This window comes from Rhinoderma darwinii, chromosome 10, assembly GCF_050947455.1.
Source record: "Rhinoderma darwinii isolate aRhiDar2 chromosome 10, aRhiDar2.hap1, whole genome shotgun sequence".
NCBI lineage: Eukaryota > Metazoa > Chordata > Amphibia > Anura > Rhinodermatidae > Rhinoderma > Rhinoderma darwinii.
The window spans coordinates 20778076-20796931 of NC_134696.1; the positions used below are offsets into that span (position 1 = coordinate 20778076).

The following is an 18856-nucleotide window of genomic DNA, read 5'->3' on the forward strand; positions in this document are numbered from 1 at the left end:
GCTATGAGACTCTATAATATACTTGTGTTTCAATTCCCAGACATTTCCAAGATCACTGCTTGCTGTTTGTGAATAGGTACATTCTTATTTACCGAATATTTCTTCCAGATGAGAGTTTGTTACAATTGTTTCCAGTCTAGACAATCCTCCTTGAGCTAAACAGTGTGGACTCCAATCGAATAGTTCTTACCTGCACTAGTACACTGTAGCAAAATGCTGTGGATAAACACTGGACTGATATCTTTCCTGTACATTGCTGCATCGTATCTGTGGAAGTCAAATATATCTGCCTGGAGACCAAACATTCTTATTTGCATTCCAGCCCTGTCCTAGTTTTGCTCACAGCTGGGAGCTTGTAACAATGTAGCCAACCTGGACAAATCCTATGTGAGCTAAACACAGTAGAGGCACTCATCTTTTTCTATTGTGCTGGACTCTAGGCTGATAGATCTTACCTGAACTGCTACATTGTAACAAACTCCAAGCTATGTGAGCAGGATTACAGCAGGATGCATTTTTACCCACTGAATTAAATAAATTCTGTTCACTCACAGCAAGCAGAGATTTTAGAAATGATGAGAGATTAGTATGGTATATTAGAAAGTTGAATAACTTTTTTTTACACCATGATTAAACTATCATTTACTAAAGACTGGACATCCCCTTTAAGCTGTTTTAAAGGGCCACTAAACCCACAGTCCAACTTGAATATCTGCCACTGACGTCAATCTAAATGTTTCTGGAGGTTCTCGCACTGGAGAAATGTGTGATAAAGTATAAGTCATGGGGCAGGGATATTTCTGGACTTCTGTCAGTCATCTCAAGTACTGTAAGCCTCTCCCAAACTGGAAATGGCTGATACAAGTGAACAATAGATTACATTTATCTTCACAACAAATGGATAGACTTTAGTGTTAATGTTTATTTACAGGGGATAGCGGATAATAATATTATAATTATTATTATATTATTATTATTATTATTATATTATTATTATTATTATTATTAGTATATTATTATATTATTATTATTATTAGTAGTATATTATTATTGTTATTATTATTATATTATTATTGTTATTATTATTATATTATTATTATATTATTATTATTATATTATTATTATTGTTATTATTATTAGTATATTATTATTATTATATTATTATTATTATTGTTATTATTATTAGTATATTATTATTAGTATATTATTATTATTATTAGTATATTATTATTATTATTGTTATTATTATTAGTATATTATTATTAGTATATTATTATTATTATTATTAGTATATTATTATTATTATATTATTATTATTATTGTTATTATTATTAGTATATTATTATTAGTATATTATTATTAGTATATTATTATTATTATTATTAGTATATTATTATATATTGCTTCTTCGTAGCTCCGATCAAAATGTTCCTGCATTCGCTGCTGTTGCTCCCCCTGGTGGTTGGTGAAAGAGACATTTTAACATGCACATCATGTGGTGAGTAATATCACAGTAATGAGAACTATTATATTTTATAATTTATATATTAAAAAACTTTGTATTTTAATTACTCACCAATTTCAAAATTTCTGCTTGCTGTGAGTGAATAAGAGCATTCTCGTTATAAAAAGTCAATGTGTAGCCCTGACAAGTCTGTAGCAGTTTGTTTTTAACAGGGTTTTCAGATGAAGTTCCCCCAAATAGCAAAATAATAAACTTTGTAATATACTTACCTTTGACATTGTCATCCATACCCTGCGGCCAGCCTCTGTGAATCCCATTATTCCAGCATCATGATCTTTACGTGTTGTTCATAATGACATTATGTCATGTGACCGCGATGGCAAATTGCTGCTACGGCACTATGGATAAAACATCCCTGGCTGGAAGGGGTATTCCCATCTCAAGTATTTATGGTATATCCACAGGGGAGTGGATACGGCAGTAATAAGGCTTCCTATAGAACATGGTGCCGATGACGATGGACGACAAGGGCACTTGATAGGTCCACTCTTTGTACAGATTTTGTATTACAAGGGTTGTACAGTATTAGTAAAACATGGCTGCTTTCTTTCAAAATCAGTGCCCCACCAGTACACAGGTTATGTATTGCAGCTCATCCCTATTCACTTCAATAGAGCTGAGCTGCAATACCAGACACAACCCATGGACAGGTGTGGCGCTGTTTTTTGAAAAAGCAGCCATGTTTTTCTAATCCTTTACAACCTCTTTAAGGCCTTATTTACACGGCCGTGTTCGGTTTGTGATTTGTCATTTCCCGGACTGAACATAGTTATGTATGACGCTAAGTGTCCCTGCCTCCCCGCGGGAATACTGTCCCTTATTGAAACATGTTTTCAGTATGGGACAGTATTCCCGCGTAGAGGCAGTGACTCACAGCGTCATACATACATAACTATGGAGCCCGGCTCCCTGAACTGCGTTCAGTCCGGGAAATGCGGCCGACATGCGGTCTGTATATCACGGACAGAACACGGCCGTGTAAGAGCTCATTCAGGTGAGCGTGAATCTCGTCTGTGTGCCGTGAGTTGAAACAATGCACAGTTCACGGCCCCCTTGATTTCAATGGGGTTATTCACACATGTCTGTTATAGTGACCGCTGCATGAAACTCGCTGCATGTCCTATATTGGTTTATTTCACGCACCTAGTCGCCCATTGATGTCAATGGGTGCGTGAAAACCAGGGACAGCACACGGACGCACATCTGTGTGCTACGCATCAATTACATTGAAAAGAAAGAAGTGATTGCAAGTGCCACACGCAGTGCACAGATGCAAAACGCAACGTACAGATTTACGTGCATTTTTTACATGCATAAATCTGTCATGCTCATGTGAATGTAGCCTAAATAAGGGTATGTTCACACGGAGTGTTTTCAGCCGTTTTTCGGGCCGTAAACGTCCCGAAAAACGTCTGAAAAATCGGAAGTAGAACGCCTCCAAACATCTGCCCATTGATTTAAATGGGAAAAACGGATTACTGTTCCGGCGTGTCGTTTTTTTCGCGGCCGTTTTTCAAAACGGGCGTGTAAAAGTACGGCCGCGAAAGGGAAGTGCATGTCACTTCTTCAGCCGTTATTGGAGCCGTTTTTACATAGACTCTATAGAAAAAATGCTCCAAAAAACGACAGTAAAAAAACGCGGGTGACTTAAAAAACTCCTGAAAATCAGGAGCTGTTTTTACAGCTCCGTATTTTCAGACGTTTTTGAGTTTGTGTGTGAACATAGCCTCAGGGCTGAAGCTTCCAAGTCCCCCCATACCGAAGTACACAGAAAAAAGGAATGATGATGATGATAGGCAATTTTGGCGTCCAGCGCTGGGCCATCTTACCTATTTGGCAGCCCCTGGAATGATCTTTTAGATGGGAGAGGATCAGCAAAATGGGTCAATCTGTGTTCAGCCAATTGATTTTATGTGAACTCTCTAAGTGGACCTAGTAAACTTAGGGAGAGGCCATTAATATAAAAATTCTGGGAAAACACTATGGGGGCTCAGGATGGCAATTATGGGAACTCTTTGTCTGGCACTTATGGGGCACTGGCTGTCTCTTACATAGCGCAGTGGTTTGCTCTTTTATGGGGTGTTTTTGTTGGTGGTGGGTCAGGGTGTACCTATTTTTGATTTCCGAGTATTTAGGGTCTTTAATAGTCTATGAAATAGTCACCTGGCCGCTCTTACCTACACCCGTCCTTGCCTACACGTAGGTATAGTATGCAGTGGAGGACTGGGTGGAGTAATGAGCGTGTAAACTACACAATACTCCAATAGTAGTACAATAGAGAAATGCAATAAGTCACATATAAATACATTGTAATATGGGCTTCTTCTATATGTGATTAGAAAACTGTCCAATATCCAAGAAGAAAGAGAACATCCTGAACCTGGTGGCGTGCTGGAATGATGACCTTGAACCCCCTGTGCCCGACCCCATCATGGTGCCTTATATACACGGCTACAGGAGCTGCAAGGAGATCAAGATCTTTGAACCAAATGCAACAGGTGACTCCCTAGATGTGATTACAGTGACTGTATCATGGTCATATCTAGTGTTACAGATTCTCAGGTATCACTTCCTAACCAAGGTGCCAGCTAGAATTACCTGCAGCAGTGATCACAGACCTATTTAAAGGCTATGTACACCTTTAAAAAGTTTGTTTTTTAAAATAAAAATGTTTGTCAGTGTGATTGGTGCATCTTTCTAATTACTTTTTATTAAAAAATATTTTTACTATTTGAGATACAGCTGCTTTATATCCTGTATACAGAGCAGCTGTATCTTGCGCTGAGACCTGAATCGTCAGGTCAGCGGGACTGACGGGTTCAGTGTCAGCAGGTCCTGCGTGTCTCTGACCCTAAGGATCGAGCGGTTACCGATCACATCTAAGTTCATAACTTAGATGTGATGGATAACAGGTGGATCTTGCGTGTCTGAGACACGCAGGACCCGCTGACACTGAAACCGTCAGTCCCGCTGACCTGACGGATTCACGTCTCACCGCTAGATACAGCTGCTCTGTATACAGGATATAAAGCAGCTGTATCTCAAAACGTAAAAATAATTCTTAATAAAAAGTAATTAGAAAGTTGCACCAATCACACTGTTTTATTTAAAAAACAAACAACAGCAAAGTTTCAAAGTTGTACATAGCCTTTAAAAGTCAAAATAATACAATCTATTATATGCTGGCATCAGCCACATATCTGGGTGCAGAGAACCACCAGATATATATGTGTGACTGATTCTAGTAGCTCTTCTTAAATAGTAATGAATGTAATATAGTTAAACTGTTTATACTATGACAGATGGGATATATACATTGATGACTGCTTCTGGGGAATCCTACCAGACCTTCTGTGACATGACGACAAGAGGCGGAGGATGGACCTTAGTTGCTAGTGTCCATGAGAATGACGTGTATGGAAGGTGCACGGTAGGTGATCGCTGGTCCAGCCAACAGGGTAATCGTCCTGAAAGCCCACAAGGAGATGGCAGCTGGGCAAACTATGCCACCTTTGGTTCTCCTGGAGGTGCCACCAGTGATGATTACAAGGTAAAAAATTGACCATTACAGACCTGAATTGTGTAGAGTTCAGCTTGAGAAACTGAATTTGATCCCAAACAGAGTTTGTTCTGTCCCTTGATGTGTGTTATGCAATATTTGACCCAATATCTAAACATGAATTGGCTGAACACAACTTGACCCATTTTGCTGATCCTCTTCCATCTAGAAGATCATTCCAGGGACTGCCAAATAGGCAAGATGGCCCACCGATGGATGCCATAACTGCCTATCATCATCATGCATTTTTGCTGTGTACTTCGGCATGGGGGGTCTTGAAATCCTTACAGCCTTAAAGGGGTTGTAGGGGATTAGAAAAACATGGCTGCTTTCTTCCAAAAACAGCCCCACACCTGTTCATGGGTTGTGTCTGGTATTGCAGCTCCGCTTCATTGAAGGGATTAGGACTGAGTTGTAATACCATACATAACCTGTGGACAGATGTGGTGCTGTTTTTGGAAGAAAGTAACCATGTTTTTCTAATCCTGTAAAACCCTTTAAACAAAGTTTTTTTTTTATGTCCTGTAAAATGGTAAAACCCCAAAGGTCCTCGTCATCTTTTTGGTCCTTGGATCTAGACTGACTGTCGGAACATTATTTGCAACCCAGGACATTTCAAGAGTCAGTGGAGCTAGAATTGAGGCCGTCAGCCAAATCTGCTTAGCTGACATTAGTTGTCCCGTTGGGTCAAGAGTTTTGGCTGATTTTAGGTTTACTAACCTTCTTGTGTGTTCCTTTTGAAAAATACAACCCAAAAATGGCAAATAAATTGTATGTTATCTTATCAAGAATGCAGGATATCATGACATAAGTGCAGAGGACCTGGGTATATGGCACGTCCCCAATGACACCCCATTGTCTCGATGGAGAGATTCAGCTCTACTGAGATACCACACTGAGAATGGCTTCCTCCCGGGGGAAGGTGGAAACCTCTTCCAGTTGTACAAGGTAATATGGACGCCATCCTAGTTATTGGAGGTGGGAGTCAAATATGGTTATCATCTATGATTGTATAGGGTTATAGACACGACTTACTCCGGCAGATAAAAGACGGGTGAGATAAAGACGTTGCTCTATCTCACTATGATACCTGGTTCCAACCTTGTCCATACTTCATTTTTATGATCAGAAATACCCAGTGACGTACAATGCTGGAAGCTGTCTAACAAATAACGGACCTGATGTGCCGGTTGTATATGACTTGGGGAGTGCCACAACAGCCGCTAACTTCTACTCACCATTTGGCAGAGGTATAAAAAACACAAACAGATCATCTACGTAGACTCGAGTAATACTTTGGTTTACTTTTCTTGTTCTTACGTTACGTTATATCCGTTCACATCCGAGACCCTGCTGACTGCCACTTGAAACCTGCCAACATTGTCCCGACTAACTCACCCTAGCACTTAGACTCATATCATGTAATGGATTCAGGGGCAGCTTCATGGGTGTATGAAGTTTTTTTTTCCCCCACCAGACTACTGTATAATGTCTGGTATAAATAATGTATTCCAAAAATGAATTACAACATAACTACTTGTGTAAAGACACTGAACCAGCAGGGGGTGTTTCTAAGATATCAGTTAATGCAGCCCAAGATTTATAGGGAAAACCGAAAAATGTTGAATGCATCTGTGAATGAAACCAAAGAAGATTTAGTTTAAAGAGGTTTCCACATCTCCTTAAAATGAAGTCATGCCAGCGATAAGCTATTACCCGTGGCTACGAGTTCTCTAACCCCATACACGAGTGTCCATACACTTTTGACAAAACTCGGTATCGTCGGCAGATCGTCCGATGATCTAATCTGTATGGAGGCCTCCTGATTCTCCCCGCTGGTCGATGTCGGGGAAAAAAGGATTTGACATGCTGGATTTTAACATGCCCGAACCTTTGTTTGGACCCACGAGAGATAAACCACTGCCAGAGGAGTCTGGTATTAAAATAAACATGCTCGGCCAAGAGTGCCTGCAGGTTTACGGTGGAGTTAGGTAGCGGTTGGCTGATAGTTATTTTATGTGTATGGACGCCTTAATGCTCGAACACAAATCATTGATCTCTTAAAGCCCTTTTACACTGGGCGATTATCAGGTAGACGAGCTTTCATAGAACGCTCGTTGGCGATAATCAGGGCACCGATCAGCAGATAAACGAGCAAACGCTTGATCATCTGCTGGTCGTATCGTTTTAAAAAACGAAAATATTATCGTCGGCAGCATATCTTGGTGCGTAAACAGGGAGACGCGCTGCCTACATGATAATAATGTACGGGGACGAGCGATCAAAGTAACGAGCGCTCGTCCCGAACCATAGCGCCGTGTGACAGGAGCAAATGAGCGCCGATCAATGAGCGGGTTCGTTGATCGGAGCTCGTTGCACCGGCCAAAATTGTCTGGTGTGGGGGACCTTTAGAGATGATCGCTGCTGCCCCATATTATATTGTATGTGCAGATGTTCCTGTATGTTTTACACTTCCACATATAACTTTTCATGTGTAGAGATATAAGACCATCTCATAAGACTCTTCCTTAATCATCTCGCCTTTTCTCAGCTGAATTTGTCCCTGGTTTTATCCAGTTTCGAGTATTTAACAATGAGAAGGCAGCGCTGGCTTTATGTCCAGGAATGAAGGTGACCGGGTGTAACCCAGAACATGTATGTAACGTTCCCTAGGAATACCAATAAAACGTTTATCTGTTTGCTACACAATGTCTCCCCCAGGTCTCCCTCCTAGTACCCAGATAAGTGACAATCTTACTTATTCCTACATCTTTTCCCCCTTGTCTGCCTTGTTTATAACCTCAAGCTGCTTTATTTCTTGTGCAGTCGGTATATATGTCCTCAGTAGAAGGAACCTAAAACAAGTCCATGAGGCTGGAGAGTCTTTTGTAGTGCTGATAGAACTTGCTGTGACTACCTCAGTACATGTAGCTACACATACCCGAGGGGTGGTCACCTAGACAGGAAGACATGAACTCTCACATCTCACATCTCCTTCAAAGTGTCACTAAACTTTAAAAAAACTTTTGACATGTCATAGTGACATATCAGAGGTTTTGATCGGTGGGTGTCCGAGCACTGAGACACCCACCGATCGCTAAAACGAAGCGGCAGAAGCACTTGGGTAAGTGCTGTGCCGCTTCAATTCTGATCGGCTTTTCTCGGAACGGTGTACGGGCTCAATAGAAAGTCTATGAGTTCGTAAACCGCTTGTTCGGCTTTCCGAGGCAATTCCATCAGAAATGAAGCAGCACAGCGCTCACCCGAGCGATTCTGCTGCTTCGTTTTAGCAATCAGTAGGGGTCTTAGTGCTCGGACCCCCACCTATCAAAACTTCAGACAGGGTAAAAATGTAGTTACCCTTTAAGAGTGGGAAGTCAAAAAGGAAACTGACGGAGTCTGTGTAAAGACGGGGTAGGGAGACAGACAGGTGAGCCCTAATCTACCCGCCACTCAGTCCCTGCCTACTTGCAACGGCCCGTCCTAGGTGACGGCGTACAACTGGGCGACGGTCCCTACGCTCACTATGTGCACGACAAACAAACAGACAAGGGTACAAAGAAGCTAAGGGAAATGGGGCAGATGCCCACGGCAACACCGTGAGCTACAAGAGTAGTGAACGAGCCGAGTCAAACCAGGAGTGTACGAGGTACCAAACGCAGAGCAGAAGAGTAGTCAGTAAAGACAGTAAAGACAGGGTCAATATGAAGCAGAGGACAAATAGTACAAGCAGCAGCAGCAGAGCCAGAAAACAAGCAAAATCACAGGCAAAGGAGGAGCAGGAAATGAAGGTATAAATAGACAGAGGGCGGGAGCTAGCTCTGTCTGGCCAGGCTGTGATAGGCTCTCCCACTCCTCAGCCTCCCTGAGTGGTAGAAGAAGAGTCACTCTATCAGACTTAGGAGCAGGTGCAGACTGACTAACCACGGGCGTCGACACAGAAGCTGTGTCTGGCAGATCCATTACAGTCTGATTATACACCCATAAAGCCGGTGTTGTGAAACGCACTGTGGACCCTCTGTGCCATAATTGATGGGCTTCAGATTGACGCTGACTAGAAGGGGCAACATCAAGACCCACCCTATAAAATATATGATTGAAATGTGCGGCCTATACTTTCTCTGTATATCATTGCATTATTTATAACCCATCGTTGTATTTGCAGCACTGCATTGGAGGAGGGGGATACTTCCCAGAAGCAAGCCCCAAACAGTGTGGAGATTTTCCTTCCTACGACTGGGACGGATATGGAGCGGGCAGTGGATCCAGTTGCAGCAAGGAAATCACAGAATCTGCTGTTCTCCTCTTCTATCGCTAGCCAGCCGGTTATTCTGTTCCCTTTATGTCTGTACTGATAAATTCTGTTATATGGATAAACGCTACAGAATAAAGTTTTAGATTAGACAAAGCAGTAGATGTGTCCCGGCTCATTGCGGGAGATGAGTACAAGCAGGGGCAATTCTAGCATCTCCGCCATACACATTGTACGAAAGTCTGACGATTTTGACCATTTCAGCCAACCATCATATTAAAATGATACGCAAACAATCTTTTACGTTGGCCGATGACAGACTACTATCTGCCAAAAAATGATCTGTCATGTTGGACTTTTTCGGCTGAAACTAGACGGGTTTGTCACTTTGCGCAAGCCCATTTTGTTGTTATACACTTTGTAATTTAGCAGCTCATGGTATGTTGAAGGACAGCTCGTTGGTAAGAACGATCTGACGTACGATTGATCCTCCACATTCCACATTCCGACTGACCCTAACCTTATGTGTATGGCTAGCTTTAAACCGGAGATTGGAAAGAGGGCTGGGTACATGCAGCGCAGACAGCGTACTGTGACTCTTTCCAATGTAAGCCTCACCCTTAAAGGGGTTGTCAAGGTTGGGGGCTGTTTTTTTATACTGATGACCTATCAACAGGATAGGTTAACAACTGTATATGATCTGTGGGGGTCCGACTCCCGGGCTCCGTACCGATCAGCTGTTCCACCTGCCTCCAGGCCCTGTAAGCTATGCAGGGTTGGTGATGAAAGCAGATGGCTCCAGTCACAGTATAGTGGCCGTGCTGAGTTATTGCATAGCTTCTGTCGCCTGGAGGCAATCGGAACAGCTTATCGATGCGGGGTCCGGGTGTCGGAACCCACCGATCATATACTGATAGGTCATCAGTATAAAAAACAGCCCCCAAACTGGACAACCCCTGGTTACCATGTAATGTTCCCTCCTCTACTGTCAACAGCCAGGAACAGATGACATATTTGCCAAAATGCTGCACACACACAAACTGAGACAGAGAAGGTAACATGAGCTCCCTGCCCCCTCACAACAGGAGTCTCACACAAACACAGTGGGAAATTTCTGCATTGACTCTTTAATTCCTCTGACATGCTTTCTGTGTCATGTCTGCATATGGAGCTGCAAGCTCTGAGCTCAGTGGGCATTCCCTGTAATACGTGTGCCGGTGTCTTCCCTCTCCCTCACACTAACATGGCTCTGCAATCTGATTTCTGATAAAGTGGCAATATATTTGCATAAAAAAATAGTGCATGCACAGTCAGATTACTTCCTATTTGTATTGGACACTTCAGCAGTGCCAGCACCAGGTCAAGTTTGGGATCGGCTCTGGGGGAAGATTGAAACGGGCAACTCAGCAAAGCTAGACACCCTCACATTCATGCACCGGACGTGTGCACACTGCCGACCTACACAGCTCAAAGAGTCAAGAGCGGAGGAGTAAGAGGAGATTGACTGAATTACAAAGAGTCATTGTCTGTCTGAGGCTCCCAGACCTAACACTTAGCGTGAAGCCACCCCGCCAATACCACACCAACCTTTTAAGTTTGTGCGCATTTACACATGCTAATTTTGTGGGGAGTCCTTTGTCATAATTTTTGGAAAATTTACACCCGTGAATATTCCCTAAACATGTCCGGTATTTTTTAGAGGCAAAGTTGGGAACCCTAGAAATATAACATCTTGTGTGTGAAAAATACCGCCCTACACTGACCACAGATCGCTCTACAGTGCGCAGGAGCAAGAAGGAAAGTAACACATGACCGCAGGGTAAGACCCCACACAAAATTTGTTTGTATTCTGTAATCATGAAAACACATAAGTCTACAGAAGGCTGCATACACAAAACGGTAGGATACTTTTAACAAGACTTTTTTCAGCAATACTTCCTTTTTTGCTTTGGAATAAAGAAATTTTTGTTTTGCAAAGGTGATTCCAGCCGGACATATCTATCTCGTGGCTTTAGAGTTGTCTTCAAATGCCCTTTAAATGATCTTTAGAACATATCAGCAAATAATAAATACACTGGCCATGGGATTATAAGCAGTGCCATTGACCCAGGTGGTCTACAGCTGTAACGGACCCCCCTTCAGTCTTTTCATACCTGCCTCTTACCCTCCAGGTCACAATTGGCGCATTGAACAATTTCTCCAGGGTCAGCAGAGCTGTCCACCAGGAACTTCAGTAATCTGTCCACCGGGGGTAGAGAATTGTTTCCTTTAACAATAGACTGGTGCCTGCAGGATGCAAACATAAAGTAAAAATAAAATCTAAAATAATAGATGTACCTAAAGCCGGGCCGGACGTAGACATGAAATATTTGACAGCAAGACCTGCAGAACCTGCCGATTTTGACAGGATCTGCACATAATCCTAAATTACCAGCTGGATGAGTGAAAAGTTACTCAAAATATTGTAAATATGACTATTATATAGAAATAAACATATAAGACATTCTCCTTACATATATATATATAAATGCATTTTCTGCCCGGAAAATTATTTAAAACTCTATTAATGAAGGAAATAATATAGTTGGCTGCAGTGCGGTGCCATGTGGTGGTCATCTGCTCTTTGTTTATTTTTTTATACACAGTATATATCTTCCAATCTCTTTCAGACTACAGGCCCTTTTACACGGACCAATTATCGGGCAAACGAGCGATCACAGAACGCTCGTTCCCGATCATTGCCCTGTGTAAACAACGATCAGCCAATGAACGAGCAAACGCTCGTTCATCAGCTGATCGCATCGTTTATGCAGCCGAAAATGTTATCGTTGTCGGCAGCGCATCTCCCTGTGTAAACAGAGAGACGTGAAGCCGACATAATGGAAATATATGGGGATGAGCGATCGTAGTAACGATCACTTGTCCCCATACATTACTGATCATTGCTCCTAGTGAAAGGGGCAAACAAGCGCCGATCAACCAGCCGTCTCGTTGATTGGCGCTCGTTTACACGGCTCACGTTTGGCCGTGTAAGAGGACCCTACATAGTAAGGGACCAGTTTTCCTGGTACTAGCATTTGATGACAAAGGGTCCCAGAAGCGGAAACCCCTCTAATTAGTTTTTGACTGAAGAAAACAGCCATAAGACAAACCCCCTTTCCCCGGCCATAGGCCAGTAGCAGCTGTGGAAAGTGTCGCTACATTGCCCTATACCTCTATACAGATATTTGGCAACATCAGGGCAAGCTCCCTTGGAGTCCAAAAAATGGGTTTTAGAAGGTGTCCCTCATCGCCGGTCCATCAAGTCCAAATTTTTTTTTTGTGTTTCTTTAAATCCATGAATTGCCTCCTGTCGGTAATGTGCCCTAGGCGGCTGCCTACTTTACCTCCCTTCCTCTAAGCTATTGCTAATATTTCTGTTTAGTGTCAGCTAGCCTCACCTGCCCTCCAGGACTATGCTTCATTGTGTGCACTGCCATATTATGGCTCCGTGTTCTACCCATGGAAGTGTATGACTTATTATACGATATGTAAAAATCATGGTATACTCCATCGCATGCCGTATTACAGATATATAGGCAGAATATCTCAGACATACGGCACTTGATGGAGCATTACACGGCAGCACATGGAGTCCCTCAAGCCGCAGGGCACCCCGTGTGCCGCCGTACAGCCTCCTGCACAGAGCAATGCGAGATTATCTTCCTGTGTGGCAATAATGCGGTATCAGGATCAGCATAGTCCTCTTATCGCTTTCTGTCGTCCGCCTCCGAATCCTTTGTTCCAGTGTTCTGTCTGAGCTAAAAGTAGCAACACTCCACTTACAGCTGTTCAGCGCTAAAGCTACTGAGATCCTCTATGTGTCATGTCAAGAATACAAAGGGTATGTTTATGTGCAGCGTTATGTGACCTTTATATCATCCGCCAACTAAACCAACAGATCTCATCCCACTATTTCTCCTGCCACTTTTAAAAATCATCAATGGCGGCTTCGTCCCATTTCACCCTCAGAGCAGGTGTAAGCTGTCTGTTAGTTTCTTGGTCTAAAAAACATTGTATGGGTGAGGCGATCGTCTGCGCCATTTTCAGGCAGAAAACCGTTTGCTAAGTGTAAAAGAGGAAAGAAGAGACGTCCACGTGTTATGTCAATACGGCATTTTCTGTGTCATTTTATTTTTATAAATTAACTCATCTGTACACCAAATAGATAGAGAGTGAAATAAAAATTCTGTATTACAAATTCGATTAATATTTTCTGAGGCCATGATCACACAGCGCAGGTTGGATGCAGTTTTTAGATGTGTTTTTTTCGTTTTTACCCCAATCACATTAGGATCCTAAACAGAGAAATAGTATAACGTCAACCTGTAAAAGGGGTTGTCCCAAGATTAAACATTATCCCCTAACCACAGGATAGGCGACAACATGCTGATCGGTGGGGGTACGTTTGCTGTGACTCCCACCGATCACGAGAACCCCATTCCTCCGAATGAATGGAGTGTCAGGTCGAGCATGCGCCCTGCTGTTCTATTCATTCTCTATGGCGCTGCCGGAGATAGACGAGCGCTGTACTCGGCTATCTCCGTCAGTACCATAGACAGTGAATGGAGCGGCAGTGCACATGCTCGACCTGACGCTCCATTCGGAGGAACGGGACCTCCGTTCTCATGAACGGTGGGAATTCCAGTGGTCGGACCCCCACCGATCAGCATGTTATCACCTATCCTATGGTTAGGGGATAACATTGAATCTGGGGACAACCAATTTAATACCATGTCTTTAGGTCCAACATTCTCTGTTGATCCATTACATAATATATCTTCATAGGGTCGGAGCTATGTTTTTCTGCTACAGAGCTCCAAATCCCTGCTTCCCATCACACAGCCATAGAGTTACATTATAATTTCTGCCTGCAGCCACCACTAGGGGGAGCTCACTGAAGACTGATTTATATGGCGCCCATTGAACTGAATAATAAATCTTTCTCTAGTAAACCCCTAAGCTCTTTATAGGGGTGGCTCCAGGATAACAACTGATCACCGGGGTTAGAGAAGACGGATTTGTTTAATTTTCACTTTATACTAAGAAGCGTTGTCTCCTTTCCTCTCTACACAGACAACACATTGATATGAATGGGCACAGTGTAATGCTTGATTTGCCCTGTGGTGGTGCTGCAGGGAACTTGAACACTTACTGACAGGTTTTCGCCAAAATTACAGCTGATCGCTGTGGGTTCCTAACAATCTTAAAGTGTCCCTCCAATCGGCATGAAGAGGCACTGGTGTGTGCCGGGAGGTACGGGTGATACAGACGCCCGGAGAATATCATGCACGGGTCCTATTATAATACCTGTAGCAACTTTAACCCCTGCATCTCTCCGGAAGATTGCCATTAAAGGGACACTTTAATTATTGTATAATAAAAAGTTCTACAGCTTTCTAATATACTTTGTGTTTCAAGTTCTCATTATTTTCACAATCTCTGCTTGCTGCTAGTGAATGAATCAGTTCATACATATGTATCCACCTGTGTCATGGCCTCTAATTCCATAATATTAGCAGGAATTGAATTAAAGCAGTTTTTTTTTTATACTGACTTACCCACATAGAGGACACGTGAGACGGTTGTCTACAGCCCGACCGCGGAGGCAGTTGGCACAGAAGTTGTGGTAACAGTCCAGCAGGCATGGGTGTTCGTATTGCTCGTGGCACAGGAAACAGGCCAGCGGGTGACAATTGGCCTTGTCCAAGTCATGTAGATTTTCTAGAGGAGAGAATATCCCTCCGGACATGGCTAGAAATATGGAAATATTCAAGACACTCATTAATACTACAAGTCATATTACTCCCCGACACCACACGGGGTCGGATGTTACTAAATCAGAAGTCAGAGCAATAGCCAAAGTCCGTTAATTGTCGCTGTTGGGGGCGTTGATTTTTTTTTAATAAAGAAGGAACCAGGCAATTATTGGTGATTTTAACATGTCTGCTTTCCCAATGGGATAAGCGGTGACAGAGAACTCAGGCAGCCCCTTTCCTATTGAAAGAAACATGCAAACTTGGCCGATCTAAGACTTCATGTTTATGGAGGAATCAGGCAGGATAGCTGTCGCAGTTGGTATATATATGCACGGCCTGCCAAAATATAATGTCTACAGGAGCCGGCAGAGTCCCTTGACGGGGAAACCATGATGGAACAGGTTGGATTTCTGACAACCGCTCAGCCCCTTCAATAACTTTAATGTGCCCGTTAATGGAGTCCAGACTGATTGCTGACGATCAAATCAACGTTTAAACAGGGTTAAAGGGGTTGCCTCATGAAGAAAATCCCTATCCATATGCCCTATTGGGGCCCCCCTTCATGAGCCAGATCGGAGAGCCGCTCTGTATCTAAATTGCCGCCACTTAATACTACATTTAAATTGCAGCGGCCGCAGCAGGAGAAAGGTCTGGTCAGCAAAGACTTCCCTCAACAAAATCATCCGTATGCCAAGGAAGCTAGGGCTGGACGCACGGCGATCAGCTGATCGTCATGGTGCTTCAATAGGAAAGGGATAGTTACTGATGAGAAAACGCATTTAATAGAGGGGTTTCCTCATTCAGGACCCTCATCTATGTTTTAGATCAGCTACAAATAGAGTCTCTCGCTGTGGTGAACCCAACACGTCTGTTCATTACACAAGACTGTTGATTCATTTTGATGAGAAATGTGTAATGCTTCATTTGCCCTCTGGGGGTGCTCCAGGGAAACTGTACCCCCAGTTTATTAATACAAGAAAATGGAGACTCTTTTTTACTTGGGAAGTGATATACCCTCTTTCCTGTATTAATATATATATATATGTTTTGCAGCCAGCTTACCCAAAAACAGAAATCAGTAAGAAACAATTGAATAGAACATTTAACATCTCTGCTTGCTGTCGGTAAATGGGAACATTCCTGTTTACAGCCAGTGGCTGAAAACCTGTCCTGATCATGATGTACTGCTGACACAGTAGCAATGCTCGTTACAACCGTGCACCCATGTTAGTTGGACATGATGTAGGATTACCTAGACTGGATACAATTGTAAGAAACCCTGTGCTAAGGCTCTATTCACACGATAGTGTTCGAATATCGGCCGATAAAAACGGCTGGTTTGAACCGTTTTTCACGGCTGATTTGCAACCGTTCCGTTTCTATTCCAGGTCGTGTTTCCGTTTTTAACGACCAATTTTGACCTGTTTTGCATTTGATTTTTCCCTGTCCGTTATATGCCCGGGAAAAAATAGGACATGTCATGTTTTTGCCCAGTTTCCTTTATAACTCAGTAGACTCACGTCTATGAGGGATCCGTTAAAACGGGTCCCGCACGGGTGCAAATCGGCCGTGAAAAACGGCTGTTTTACACCCGGTCATGTGAATAAAGCCTCAGACTTATTAACAGTTCTTGCACAAGACCGAGATCGGGCCGTGAAAAACGGTCCTTGTGTCGGCCAGATTTCCCGGCCCGACCACAGTATAGGTGAACGGGACTCCGTGGCATCATAGACATTTATGATGCTAGGAGTCTCTGCCCCCCCCACGAAACTGCTGTTCCGTACTGAACAAAATGTTACATAACAGAACAGCAGTTCCGTGGGGAGGCAGAGACTCCTAGCATCATAAATGTCCATGACGCCAGCCTTACATCAGCAAGAACAATGCCAAACGTCGGGTGGAGGGGTATAAAGCCGCCACCACTGGACTCTGGAGCAGTGGAAACGTGTTCTGTGGAGTGACGCTTCTCTATCTGGCGGTCTGATGATGAGTCTGGGTTTGGTGAGTGCCAGGAGAACGTTACCCGCCTGACTGCATTGTGCCAACTGTAAAGTCTGGTGGAGAAGGGATAATGCTATGGGGTTGTTTTTCAGGGGTCGGCCCCTTGGTTCCAGTGAAGGGAAATCTTAATTCTTCAGCATACCAGGACATTTTGGATAATTGTAGCTTCCAACTTTGTGGGAACAGTTTGTGGTTTGGTCTTTTCTGCTCCTCATGTCTGGGACCCAGTGCACAAGGTCCATAAAGACATGAGGTGAAGAGTTTGATGTGGAAGAACGTGACTGTCCTGACCTCAACCACATCCAACATCTTTGGAATGAACTAGAGATCGCGAGCCCGGCCGTCTCCTCCAACATCAGTGTCTGACCTCACAAATTATCTTCTGGATGAATGGGCAAAAAATCCAATAGACAAGCTCCAAAATCTTGTAGAGAGTCTTCCCAGAAAAGTGACAGCTATTTAAGCTTCAAAGGAGGGACCAGCTCCATATTAATCCCTATGGATTTAGAATGGGGCATCATAAAAGCTTCTGTAGGTGTAACGCGTAGGTGTCCCAAAACTTTTGTCCATATAGTGTCCGTCTCTGGGCTCATATCTCATGGACAAGCACGGTCTGCTGATCTAGCACCGTATGTTGTAGAATGAAATAGAGGAGAAATTGCTGGAAATATTTAACCCCTTGTTCAACAAATTGGAAAAAGTTGCAGGAACTTTTCATTTCCCAAAGTCTATATTAGTGATATACTAACTATTATTATTATTTTTTTTAATCAAAAAATGTTATAAATTGTTTTAAATGGTATAAATAATAATATTTACAATAATGTAAATGGTCTGCTTCCTAATAAGAAGTGTTTGCTCACCTGCGGAGATGTGAGGACGATGGGTGAGTAGTAGCAGCGCCCCGTGCTCTTGCTTCCTCTCTGTCGCTTCCACTTGTCGGAATAGAATGGAATGACAGATATGCGTTGGCTTTTCCCAGGGCAGAATAGATGCCGGTGACGTGCAGACAGTATCTAGGATGACATTTCTCTGCCAAGAACGCATATCTTCCGTGAACTTCCAGCTCTGATTACAGCGAAGGTTTATAGGCGTGATACGGGTTCAAAGAAAATGTTCCTATAAAAAGAAACAAAAATATCACCAATAAATATAATTTAATGGGGGGGAATTTATCAAAACCGGAGCAATGGAAAACGGAGCAGGTTCCCCTAGCAACCAATCCGGTTACTGCAAAGGACCAAACAAAAATGAAGTTGGACTATCCTTAACCTATTAGGTTTCAGCCCTGGCGATTGTTGTCGGTATGACGGGCACAGGATAAATTACTGATCATGGTGCATCAGGGGTTAAACAGACAGAATCTAAATTTTCTCCAATCACAGCCACTCTCCTTGCTGGTGATCGCGCCGGCTCCCGCGGATGACGTACATGTACGTCATTGTGCAGGACGGCGTTAAGGATCCATGTGTTTGACAATTGCCTATATGGCCTAAGGCCTGATTCAGACAAGCGTCAATCTCGTCCGTGTGACGAACGTTTTTTTCACATTCGTCACGCGGACGTTGTTTTAACGGACCGTGTGATAGGCCCGTGAAAAACGCCCGTTTTTCACATCTGAGTTTGCACTCCTTCGTCTGAATCAGGCCCATAGCCGCATAGGAACTCCGTGTGACGCTGTATTGTGCCCCACAAAATGCTAGAGTAAACTCTGTGTAGGT

The 18856-nt window shown here is 43.1% G+C and overlaps 2 protein-coding genes across 2 annotated transcripts in view; one reads left to right on the forward strand and one right to left on the reverse strand.

The window, feature by feature from the left end:
- The window catches only part of RNF207 (ring finger protein 207), an 81120-nt gene that overhangs the window by 61504 nt on the left and 760 nt on the right, over positions 1 to 18856 (reverse strand). Inside the window, exons 2-4 of the mRNA XM_075839459.1 lie at positions 17999 to 18254; positions 14937 to 15129; positions 11490 to 11622 (exon numbers count right to left, since the gene is read on the reverse strand). Of these exons, the coding sequence (XP_075695574.1) occupies positions 11490 to 11622; positions 14937 to 15129; positions 17999 to 18182 (510 nt within the window). The 5' untranslated portion in view covers positions 18183 to 18254. The remainder of the gene's footprint in view (positions 1 to 11489; positions 11623 to 14936; positions 15130 to 17998; positions 18255 to 18856) is intronic.
- LOC142661842 (intelectin-1-like) lies at positions 1423 to 9459 on the forward strand. Its single transcript, XM_075839460.1, has 7 exons — positions 1423 to 1498; positions 3865 to 4023; positions 4828 to 5075; positions 5874 to 6032; positions 6214 to 6334; positions 7636 to 7739; positions 9250 to 9459. Exons 1-7 carry the CDS (start codon positions 1426 to 1428, stop codon positions 9400 to 9402), a joined length of 1017 nt encoding a protein of 338 aa, XP_075695575.1. The 5' UTR covers positions 1423 to 1425; the 3' UTR covers positions 9403 to 9459.

Coding starts and splice junctions, on each gene's coding strand:
- LOC142661842 (XM_075839460.1), top strand. CDS start 1,426: ATGTTCCTGCATTCGCTGCTGTTGCTCCCCCTGGTGGTTGGTGAAAGA. Junction 4,024..4,827: donor CTTTGAACCAAATGCAACAG/GTGACTCCCTAG, acceptor ATACTATGACAG/ATGGGATATATACATTGATG. Junction 7,740..9,249: donor CCGGGTGTAACCCAGAACAT/GTATGTAACGTT, acceptor TTGTATTTGCAG/CACTGCATTGGAGGAGGGGG.